At 45.4% G+C, this 12,275-nt stretch overlaps 1 protein-coding gene across 1 annotated transcript in view; it reads right to left on the minus strand.

Annotated features, from left to right (window-relative positions):
• Window positions 1-662: 662 nt before the first annotated feature.
• The window catches only part of LOC137677048 (scavenger receptor cysteine-rich domain-containing group B protein-like), a 16,991-nt gene continuing 5,378 nt past the window's right edge, over window positions 663-12,275 (minus strand). The window contains exons 6-7 of the mRNA XM_068424238.1: window positions 3,424-3,940; window positions 663-711 (exon numbers count right to left, since the gene is read on the minus strand). Coding sequence (XP_068280339.1) covers window positions 663-711; window positions 3,424-3,940 — 566 coding nt within the window. The remainder of the gene's footprint in view (window positions 712-3,423; window positions 3,941-12,275) is intronic.

A 12,275-nucleotide genomic window follows, 5' to 3' on the forward strand; every position in this document is an offset into this window, starting at 1 on the left:
TGCGGCTTTTCTCGAGGGCTTCAGCTGTCTCCAGACAAAGGCAAAACACTCCAAAGCTGACAGGGAGGAGTCTCAGAGAGCTACAGGGCATGGAACTGCTCCAGGAGCCCTGGGAGCCGAGCATTCTTTGTCAAATTATTATTTACGTCAATAAAACACGGTGCTGCTTCACTCTTTTGGGTGAGGTGCATTCCACTCACCTGCGACACCCGCTCCCTCACCCTGCCGCTCTCTGTCTGTCCCTCTGCCCTCCTTCCTGCCCTTCTCCTTCTCTCTCTGTCCCTCTGTCCTTGTGCTCAACACTGTTTTCCTTCCTGCACCCCCCCATCCCCTTCCCCTCCATCCCTGTCCTGCTTCCCTCAGACAGCAGGAAGGTGCCCCAGGGCATGCCAGGAGCTGTAGTGATGGGGCACAGGGCTGCTGAGTGGCTATGTTGGATCCCAGGCCATGCTGGGATCTGTAGTGATGGAGCGTGGGGCTGCTGGGTGGCCACGTTGGATCCCAGGCCATGCTGGGAGCTGTCAGCTCCCCACACTCAGCTTCCCAGCAGCCATGTTGGTCCCGGGACCATGTCAGTCTCTGCTCCAGCTGTGGCCCAGCTGAGGTGAGGGCTGGGGGTGGTGGTGGGGAGCTCCCAGCTGCCAGGCGCGATGGGCTCCCGGTCAGCTGGAGCCAGGCCTGACGGGGGCAGCCCTGGGAGTGACCCGAGAGCTGGGGAGGGGAAGGAGACACAGACCCCCCTGGGCACAGGCACTGGGCCCCCCTGAGCCGCCCCAGCCCCACTCGGCCCCAGCACCTCCCCTGAGGCCTGTCCCACAGCCCCCGGCCACCGCACGGCCTGTCCTGGCAGCAGTGAGCTGGGCCTTGGGCACGCCCGATCCTCCGTTAATGGGTAACAGGGGATCAGTTCTGTCTGCTTATCACATTTATAAGAAAATTATTACATTTGCATTTGTCTCACTGCCCAGCTTCTCACTCACTAGAAGGCGTGGAGTAATGCATAATCTAATGTGTAACACATCTAAACATGCTATTTAAAATATATCAATCTAAAAATATATTTAAACACACAACACTAAATATTATGTGATATGTAATTGTTTGTTTCAGAATCCGACAGGCGGAGCGTGCAGTTAAAAGTTGTGCTGACAAAAGCAACTGTACCAGCAGATCTGAGATGTTATTTCGTTGTCTTTGTTGACTGAGGTGCTCTAATCCCAATTGCTTAATTGTTCTGATCACACAAGTGTGTAACGTAGATGATTTGAAGAGGTCCATCCATTTCAATGTGATGAAATGGACTGCAGTAGTACATTGCGTAAATAGAAGTAGCTATCTAAAGCTTGAACTTACTCTTAACCAAGGCCGAAGAGTTAAACCCAACCAAACAAAACCCCACCATACCATCACTGCCTTTCTCTGCTCATTCGCAGAGACTGAAGCTGCATGGATTTCAGAAAATAGTTAACCTAGTTTCTTGGCTAGTAAATTGGTGCCTAATACATGCCTGCTTTCTATAAAATCTAGTCATAGACCAAACTGATGGTTAAGGTGATTGAAAATCTTAGAATATAAAGACAGGATACTAACCTAAATATCTTAGGCCTTGATTTTAAGGAAGCTGAGAGGCAATGTGACAAAGGAATATGAAATAAATGATATAGCACTGGCTGACAGGGAATGAGTAACTTTTCTTCGTGGCACCTGAAGCTGACACCCAGTTGCCAGGCAGTAAGTGTGAAATAAATAAAATCAGGCTTTTGTTTTTTCCCCCACAGTACCTGATCGGACTGTGGCACTTGCTGTCAGCACGGCTGAAGAGGCTGAAGATGTGCACAGCTATCAAATGTGCAGATATAACTTCTAGTTCAGGCAGTCTCTGCACTACCTTTGAAGTGGTCCTGAGGCTATTTCCCCAAACACCTGCTGTTGGACCGGGTGAACATTTTGTGTGAATCATTTTGGCTGTTTGTTCCTTGCCAAAAAAACACCCATCTGGGTTCAGTAAATGTAAGTGTAACGGATGATGGCCTACATTCAGTGTCAAGATCCTTTAACTTTGAAGGGGAAGGTTTGGGGTTTTTGTTTGTCCTCAGATTTTAGCAAGTATAAAGGCAAGGAAAAGACATTCCAGGGAAAAAAAAGGCTTCTGTTAAAAAATGTTACAATGAGGATATTCAGCTTTGGGTAACGCTTGAGTTTGAGTTCCGTAAAACTAGGAGTGTGTGTGTACTTACTCTTGTATTAGTGATGAAAATCAATGTGTTTAAAACTGGTGGTAGTGCTGGTTGTGATATTGTGAGATGTTTTAACAAAAAATAGGGGGCAAGGGAAGCTAGTCTCCTTACCTTGATAAAGAGCACTCGGTATGAAGTCCTGTACCTCGGGTGCTGCTTCTGAAGTAGTCCTAAATCAGGAACGAATGTCCTTCCTGCAATAGTCTTTGTTACTAAATATGCTGAATGATTATTCATTTGTCAGTATTCCGTGCGGAAGGTGACTTTGTGAAGCTGCTGATGTGGAACTCTTAATTGACCTTCCCCTGCCATCACTTGCATGCTTGCATCAGTCTACTAGCTAGCATCTCTTGCTCTGCAAATCCAAGTATTGTGACTGGGTTAAGCTTCAGTAAGAGTCTTTTTTTGCTTCTGTGTAGAGCAGGAGAAACAGGTTAACCTGCTGATTGGAAAAGAAACAAGTTCTCCCTCCTTTTGCTGGTGTGAAGCTAGCAGTGCTGAAAGGTGGGGAGAGAAGGGCAGGAAGAATGTACTTGCCAATTAACAGCTCCTGCAGTTGTCAAACAGAGAGCTGCACTTCATGTTAGTCAGTGTTAGACAGTCTTGTTTAGCATGGAATTGTACAATTCTGCATCGAGATAATGCTTTACTTATTGTGTGGTTACTTTTCCATGCCAGTATTGTTTTTCTTCCCTTTATGAGAATACTGTAAACACTGGATTGTTGATACTGGTCTGCACGAAACTGAACTTGATGGTTTTTGCTGCTTGAAAGTGGGGTTTTTCTGCTAGCAGGTGTAGTTCAGGTTGCTTTTCAGTTATAGTGATTCCTGTTTGTATTAACATATTGTGCAAATGAACTTTTTGTAGCTATTTTGGTGGCTTGACTTTTTCCTGAAGTTAACAGGCTATGTATAGTTTAGCATGCTACATGATAAAACAAGCAAGTGTCATGAAAGCTTTTATAACAAACATTTATTAATATTATATATATTTATTACATATGAAAGAACACCCCCCACACACCCAAAGTATACTAACCACCTCCCACCCACTCCACCCCGATCTCCCATCTCCCTCTCATCCCTGCTGTTGGTTTAATCCCACTTTGCCACCCCAGTGCTGACTGCAAGAGCCCTGCGCTTCCTTGGTGGGTTTGAAAAGGTGCTCTTGTGCTTTCCCCCCACTTTTCCAGCATGCTAGGTTGGCACATGCCAGGCTGGGGCGGTGGCAGGTCCATCCCCGCATCCCACCACAGCTCCTGGGGCCCCATCCCGATGGTATTGAATTGCTCAAGGCTCAAGACTGTGTCGGAGGTCTTGGGGATGCTATAGTCAGGGTTGAGCAGCTCCGTGGGCAGTGAGAGCAAGCAGATGTCACAGTGGGAGATGGCTCCGCTGGTGCCACCAGGGTACCCAGGCATGGCGATGCTGCTGAGACTGTTTTGGCTGACCAAGGAGCCATCCAGGAGCATCTTCTTGGGCAGTGGAAGGTTGCCTGCTGGGTCCCCAATGGCTTGGATGTGGTATGCAGCACAGTGGCTGAGGAGGATGTTGCTGCCTGGCAGGACGTTGCTGCCCGGGGATGCCCCCGAGGGGGTGGCTGTGTCAGAGAGGCTGAGCCGTGCAAACTGCCTCACTGTGTCGTGGTACCCGGGAAAGCATGGTGGCAGCATTGGGGGGGCGCTGGGGCCACCACTGTCCCCTGAAGGTTGAAGGACGTGAAGTGTTGTGGTTGGCCCGGAGGGGTCCCAGCAGCCACCCAGGCTGGGGGGGTCCTGCAGCCCTGGCAGCCCCACAGGGCAGTGCCTGGCAGAGATGCAGGGCTGTGGCCCAGCGTGGAGGTGGCTGGTGGGGTGTACCTGAAGGGAGGTTGTAGTGAAGTGAGAGTCGGACTCCTCTCCCAGGCAACTAGTGATAGGACAAGAGGACACAGCTTCAGGCTTCGCCAGGGGAGGTTCAGGTTGGAGATTAGGAAGAATTTATTTTCAGAAAGGGTTATTAGACATTGGAATGGGCTGCCCAGGGAGATGGTGGAGTCACCATCTCTGGAGGTGTTTAAGAAAAGACTGGACATGGCACTTAGTGCCATGGTCTAGTTGACATGGTGGTGTCAGGGCAATGGTTGGACTCGATGATCCCAGAGGTCTCTTCCAACCTGGTTGATTCTGTGATTCTGTGATTCTGGCAGCAAGGGACACCCTGTCTGCTCGCTCAGCGTTTATAGGGTTACTGAGGAAAAAGTTCCCAGGAGTAGTGCTCCACACAAGGAGGTGAAACTGGATTACTGGGGGTGGAACTGGAGGTAGTAAGCTCAGGGACAGATCTGTTATGGAGGTATATGGCCAGTGATCTGCTGATATTTACTGTTTTGAAGACAGGCTCTGTGATCCTTCTATAAGAGGGACAAGCACCAGCCCTGGACTGCTGCAGAAAGGGGCCATGACCGGCTCATCTTGTCTCCCTATAGGCTCTACTGTGGGGTGAGATGTTTTGGCCTGAAGCCATGTGCAAAGCAGAAAGCTGCATGAGGTTCAGAAAAATGTCATTCGTTGGAAATGTGCCTTAATGACATAAGAAATACTTTCTTCAGAAAACATTCTAAACTTTATACCCCATCTTCTTAGGAGTAATACAAACTTACTGAACAGTGTACAGAGTCACTGGTTGCCGGGGTAGGAAAATAGAGAACTTCTGAAGCAAATGTTTGCATAATCTTGAGCAGTAAGAAACATGAGAGCACTGACTGCAGTCATTGAGGGTTCAAATCAGTTCAGATCTCCAGCTAGACATGATCTTTTTCAGTTCTCTTGAAATACTTCATCTTTGCTTTCAGTGCTCTGTGTTGGTCTGAGTGTTTTGCTTGTGGGTCATGGACAGGTGACAGAGGGCCTGATCCAAAGCCAGGTGGATGGCATGGAAAGACCCAGGCTGGGGCTTGCTATCCACTTTGGCTAGAGCTAGAGTATACTTGCTGTGCTATTAATAAAGGTACTGTGTGGACTTTGAAAATACTTTGGTTCCAGCAGCTAATATTACATCCTGATTTCTGTCTGCCAAGTTCAGAGGGTAAAGGACTGTGGTACAAATTCATTGGGAGGAGCAGGGTAGAAAAAGCACTGAGGTGGAGGCTGGGTGTGATCCACTTCACATGTGGCTTTGGGTATTTATAGTTTGAAAGGGTTGATGAAAGGAAGAAAAATGACCTGAGACTTCTCAAATGGTAAGAATCAGTCCCAGGTGGGGAATATATAAAGAGAAGGCTGGGTGAGAAGGGGAAAAAAGTTGATTATAGAATTATAGGTATTCATTTTGCTGCAGCATTTGCTGGAAGAGGTACCAAACAATTTTTTTGTATTTTAAATGGGCACAGGCTTTCGGTAACTGCATTGCTTACAATGAGATGATAACGTGCTATTTTTCTGCAGAGGAAGCTCAAGAGGCAGCTGTTAATTCTGTAATGTAACCTATGGGAGCAGTTTTACTGTGGCTACAGTGTGTTTTAAGGTAAATATTTTTATTTATGAAAAAGTAGTAAGCCACTTAAAACTGTGGGTAGGGCTGGGGAAGAATTCAAATCATGTTTTAAGCATAGTGCTTTCTGAGGCAGAGTTAGTTATGTTCCTGGCTTGATCACAGTATTTCCATTTCCCAGTGTTTATTATACCAGAATTAATCATGAATTTAAATTAGGTCTTGACAAGGAATATAATTCCTTTTCCTTTTTTTTACTTGCTATTTGATCTGGGTGTGAGCTGTCCTAGGGGTGAGAAATTCCATAAATTCTTTATCTTATCAGCCTGATGCGTAAATTAACTGCCTAAGCACATCTCAATAGAACAAGTTGCAGAACATTAAGGTTGTGCAAAAACCATCTAGAACTGGTCTTGTGGTTTGGCTGAGAGCTAAGATGTTACCATGCCCGCGCAAGAAGGAAAGGTGAGAAGTGCACAGCGAGGAAGACATACGGCCTTCATCCCTGAGACCCCGGCCCTCGACCACCAGGAGGAACTGTGCGGGCGCAACCAGGAGGAGTTAAAGGCGGAGATTACGGAAATGATCTCCCGGAACTCATTATAATAAAGACCGCCTTCTCGGGGAAAAGTTATGAATATGTATAGGCATCCTTGAAATTATGATGAATATGTAACACTTTGCTGTGGGGTTCCCACAGGACAATGGTGGGAACGAGCTACTGAACGAGCTATGTCGAGGCATGTCCAGGGGGTGGTAATGGGGTGGTGATGAACTAGCCAATTATAATACAGAACAAGGGCCTTGGCTATGAGACCAACAAGATATGGGAGAAGTTGAAAAATAAGAAAGAATGCTGCACCTGCAAGATATAGCTTTTTAGCATAAGCCAATCAGAACTAATATAGATGCGTGTGAACAAAGCATACTAACCAATCATAATAGAGGTGACCTGTACACAGAGCGTGTACAAAAATAGGATAGTATAAATGTACCCTCAATCGAATAGTATAAATGTACCCTCAGATACGTTAATAAAAGAGATCTGCTTAAAGATCATATAGGTCTGCGTGCATTTACTCCGTGCCCTCTCACGAACACTGACAAGTGGCACCTGAACAGGGACTCCTCGGCCCGGAGACTGCGGAGAAGCAGCGGACAACATACCGAAGGGGGATGAGAGGAAACCAGCTGTAGAGTGCTGCCCCGGCACTGGATTTTCGCACCGGGAAACAGAAACAGATGCAGTTCACACCGGGAAACGAATGCGGTAAGCCCGAGTTTTGCTAGCAAAGGAAAACCTGGGTAGGGCTTCCTAGGCAGCTGGAGGAGGAGATGGGGTCTACCCTGACCAAGACAGAAGTGGCAGTGGTGAAACTCCTCCAACATATACTCTCTGCGAGAGGAATTAAATACGATGAAGCTGCGTTAAAGCAGTTACTGTCCTGGGCAAAAGATAAAGGGCATTTTACAAGCTTTAATGATGTCTTTGAAGTGCCTTTATGGGAGAAGATTGGTGACTCTCTCTGGGATGCGGTGTCAAGTGGTGATAAGGAAGCCTATAAATTGGAGGTGGCCTCTCTGTGCTCCAGCCGCCAGGCGGAAGTATCTGAAGAAATAGCCTCAAGATGAACTTCTTCCTGGAAACACTGAAAGTCATCGGACTTTTTGTTTATGTTCCTACTACATGGAGGCTGGTTAGCGAAGCGTTAAAAGGAATAAAAGCAGAGAGAGAAGTCACACATACAGCTTTTATGGCTTTAGGACCGCAGGCGCCTACTACTACCTCGTTGTTTGCGGGACTAAAAGCTCCCACGGCACCGGTGGCTGTACCAGTGGCAGCTCCTTTACCGCCGTGGGTACAGATGGCTCCGCAAAAAACTGAGGAGAGGGGAGTGAGTAAAATAGATACAGATCCATCAGAACCGGTAGTGCGCCCTAAAACACGAACTCGTTTTGGACTAATTGATTCAGACGCTGAACAGGAGAATTGGCCGAAACCCCCTCCGAAACACCCTCCTCTCATTGATCTCTCTACGGATGAGGCTGAGCAGGAGGACAAGAAGGAGGGTAAACATGCTTCATATCCACCTTTACCGGATTCGCCATTTATGGAATCAGCAGTACCAGAGTCACAAGGACTTAAAGGACTGTTACCATCACGAAATGGACATGACAGAGTTTGGTAGACGACTGGAAGAATTAAAGAAGGAATTGCAGCAGCACCATCCGCCAAGCACCTCGGATGACTATGTCTCCCCCAAAACCCCCTCTGTGTTCGGGACAAGTATTAGGGCCACCTCAACCTCCTTTGCAATTCCCTACTCCACCTTTAGGTCAGGGCAGGTGGGGAGGTTTGCGTCCATCTGGTAATGTGGGAGGTGAGGGAGAGGGTCAGTGTCTGCCCGCGTATACAGGGGAAGAGGGGGGAGGAGTAAAATGGAAAGGGATCATTCAGGATGCGTTATTAGAAGGGGTTATAATTCCACAAGCATATCCGGTGATTGTGGGTGCGGGTCCTGAGGGAAGAAATATTTGGCAACCATTAGATTGGAAAATTGTAAAAGAAGCATTGTTACTACAGTTAGCAAGGGACAACACAGATGAGGATTGCAGGAAAGTTGTTGCAGGGATGGCAAATCGTAACCCCACCTTAACTGAGCTGATGGATGCTTGTGGGAAAGTAGGAACCACCACATTTCAGATGGAGCATTTAGCAAAAACTTTTGCGGCGGCAGTTAAAGTAGTTCATTGTTGTTATACATGCGGGTAAGAAGGTCACTTTAAGAAAAACTGCCTTAAGAAGTTGAAGCTGAGTGGGAGAGATAACTCTGTTTTAATGTGTCATTGCTGTGGGAAGCTGGGGCATTTAGTGAAGCTGTGCAGGTCTCAGTATAATGCTCAAGGTCAATTGATAACAACCAGCTGCAGAGTGCAGGGAAACTGGAGAAAGAACGCGGGGAGGAACTGTGTGCTGACACAAATGAATCTTCCCAACCAGTTCCAGGCCTAAGCAGTCAACTCGCAGCCCGAACCGGAGGGAGCACAGGACATAACACACATACTACAGGCCAGGCCATCTGAAACGCTGGGTATGAATTCAATTGTAAAAACTGCACAACCGGCATCTCCAGTGCATAGATATACGACCGTGAGACAGGGACCAAAAGAGCCGTTTTTACCTTTTGTCGAGAGATTACAAGAGGCGGTTGAGAAACAAGTTTTTGACGCGGATTTGCGAGAGACATTGATAACGCAGCTAGCTAGCGATAATGCTAATGCTGATTGTCAAAAGATCATTGAAGCTTCACCTGGAAAAACAGATTTGAATGCTATGATAAAGGCATGTGCAAAAGTGGGTACTGTGGAACATAAGGCTCAAGTTATGGCTGCGACCGTACTGGGGGCTTACGTCGTCACAATTGCAGCCTCTATTCCAATTGTTAGCAGGGGACACAACTTTAACAGCACCACGACAGACTGCTGCAGAGGTACAGCAACTGATTACAGAAATAGAAAGCAGGCTACATTCCAAATTTGTACATTGTATTGATTTGAATCAAGAAATACAAATTATCACTTTGTTTGATAGGCAAATTCCATAGGTAATAATTGGTCAATGGAATTCAGAATGATCAGATTCGTTACATGTATTGGAATGGTTGTTTCTACCTACCTGTTCCCCTGATTGCAGAGCTATTGGCACAGATTATCATCAAAGGACGGATGCGATGTCGGGAGCTTGTGGCTAGAGATCCTGCATCACTAACCGTTCCTATTGCAGCTCAATATTTTGAGTGGTGTGTGGCTAATAGCTTTGCTTTGCAAACAGCCATGGAGAATTTCTCGGGACAGGTGGTTTCAACTTGCCCTCCCATCCTGTTATAAAATTGAGTGCGGAACTTCCAATTGCCACAGGAGTGTGGTGCGCAGACACTCCTGTGGATGGAATTACCATTTTTATGGATGGATCTGGAAAAACAGGCAAGGCGGGCCTTGTCTGGCATTCTGACGGCAAGTGGGAATCTATGGTAGTACAACAAAAGGGTTCACCTCAGGTGGTAGAATTACAAGCTGTATTAGAAATATTTCAGAATTTTCCCATTCCCTTTAATTTGGTTACTGATTCAGCATACATAGCTGGCATTATAAAGCAATTGGATAGATCTGTTACAGAGCATACATGTAATCAGTGTGTTTTTGAATTGCTGCGAGCTCTGTGGCAAGAAATTCAAATCCGAACTGCATTGTTTTATGTTTTATATGTAAGCAAATTCTACTGCAATGACTGTGCAGGTGCCGGACATTACATGGCAAATCATAGAATGGGTTTTTCCACCTTTTCATCCTAAAACAACAATCTGTACCAGAGTGGAAGCAATAGCACAATTGCTTGTCAAAGTGCGTAAAAGTATTACAGACATTACCAGACTAGACTCAGATTATATCTATTTACCTATCAAGAAGGAATATCTACAGTGGTTAACAAATCAGTCAACCATTTTTCAAATAGCCTTACAGGACTTTACTGGACAATTGTTAACACATTTACCAAAAGATAAAAAGCTACAGTTTATTTGCAAACAGGACTGGGAAGAAAAACCTATCAGATCAGAGATACCTGTGACTGGACTGTTTTTACCGATGCAGGAAAGCGATCACATTCAGCAGTTATTACCTGACAAGAGGATGGACAATGGAAACATTGCAAATTCTCAGGACAAACTGAAGACTCATTGCAGACACTTGAATTTTTTGCTGTATACCAGGTCTTTGTAAAATGGAAGGACTTACCTGTAAATATTGTAACAGACTCTCTTTAAGCAGCAGGCATTGTAAATCGAATTGAAAGAGCTTTTATACGACCAGTGAAGAATATGTGACTTTACACCATTTTGTTACAGTTGCATCAGGCAATAAACCTCAGAGAGGTACCTTATTTTGTTACTCACTTTCGTAGTCATCAATTTGATCAAGGTTTGAGCATTGGCAATAATAAAGCAGACACACTTGTGTCCTATATGCAAATATCACCAAATTTATTTGAACAAGCGCGCCTATCCCATCGATTCTTTCATCAATCAGCAAAAATGTTAGCAAAACAATTTCAGCTCACCATGGCACAAGGACGTGAATTAGTTAGTGCTTGTCCTAGTTGTCAGAAAATTGGCATGGGAATTGGAATAGGGGTAAATCCTCGAGGGTTGTGTGCGTTGCAACTGTGGCAAATGGATGTTACTCACATTGCAGAATTTGGAAGGCTCAAATATGTTCATGTATCTGTTGATACGTTTTCACATGTAATATGGGCAACAGCACAAACTGGGGAAACAGGTCGTCATGTCAAACGACATTTACTTGCTTGCTTTGCAAGTCTTGGGGTTCCACAACAACTTAAAACTGATAATGGATCAGCATATTGTTCACAGATTTTTCATCAATTTTGTCAACTATGGGGTATTACACATGTTACCGGGATTCCTCATTCGCCTACGGGTCAGGCGATTGTGGAACGTGCTCATAGTACATTGAAACAGCTTCTGCAAAAACAAAAAGGGGGAGAGGAGACTGAACCTTCTGGGAGACTTGCAAAAGCTGTTTATGTACTTAACCATTTAACTTTAGCAGGAGATAAGGAGCGACCCCCAATTGTAATACATTGGAAGGCAGTTCGACAGAGAGTAGCAGAAGACAGCAGGGCAATCAGGGATGCAGCAGAAAATAATTGGCTCAACAAAATCCTGCAAGAATTAGGTGGATTGTCTCTAAAAGGATGGTTAGCCACATTATTAGAGGGAATAGTTTATGTAGTTGTGATTATAGTTATCATAGGGATCTTCGTGGGTTGTGTTAAGACAATCATTGAGAAGAGTATATGGAAGTAGTGAGATAATAAACCTAACTCCTTCCAAAAGGGGAAATTGATACCGGATGTTTTAGCAACGGTTTAGCAAGAGTAGGCCTCAGAGTAGGCTCTAAAAGGCCTGCTCTGTGTTACCTTTATACAGAATCAGCTTTCCTGCCAGTAATTTTCCTTTCAGTTAGAATAATAGAGAATAACAGTATGTTCTGAAGCAAACTGCATGTTTTGTAGATAGAGTTTACTTATGAGAATGCTTATAATAGGCATTATCCTACTTGTGTTACCCTGTTTGTTTGCATGTTTGCAGAAAACTGTGCAACGAATGGTCAATACAACCTTTTTGACACAACAACAGAGAGCAGGATTTATGGGTAACCAAGGCTGGGATTCTCGGACCGGGCTTTGCGAGACACAGGGAACCGGGTTTGAGTAAGAAACAAAGACAAAAAGGACGAGACAGGACACAGCTCATTCAAAAACAAAAAGGGGGATTTGTGGGGTTCCCACGGGACAACAGTCAAGTACTGAAGGAGCTATGTCGAGGCATGTCCAGGGAGTGGTAATGGGGTGGTGATGAACTAGCCAATTATAATACAGAACAAGGGCCTTGGCTATGAGACCAACAAGATATGGGAGAAGTTGAAAAATAAGAAAGAATGCTGCACCTGCAAGATATAGCTTTTTAGCATAAGCCAATCAGAAC

Source organism: Nyctibius grandis (genome assembly GCF_013368605.1).
Source record: "Nyctibius grandis isolate bNycGra1 chromosome 34 unlocalized genomic scaffold, bNycGra1.pri SUPER_34_unloc_2, whole genome shotgun sequence".
Lineage (NCBI taxonomy): Eukaryota > Metazoa > Chordata > Aves > Nyctibiiformes > Nyctibiidae > Nyctibius > Nyctibius grandis.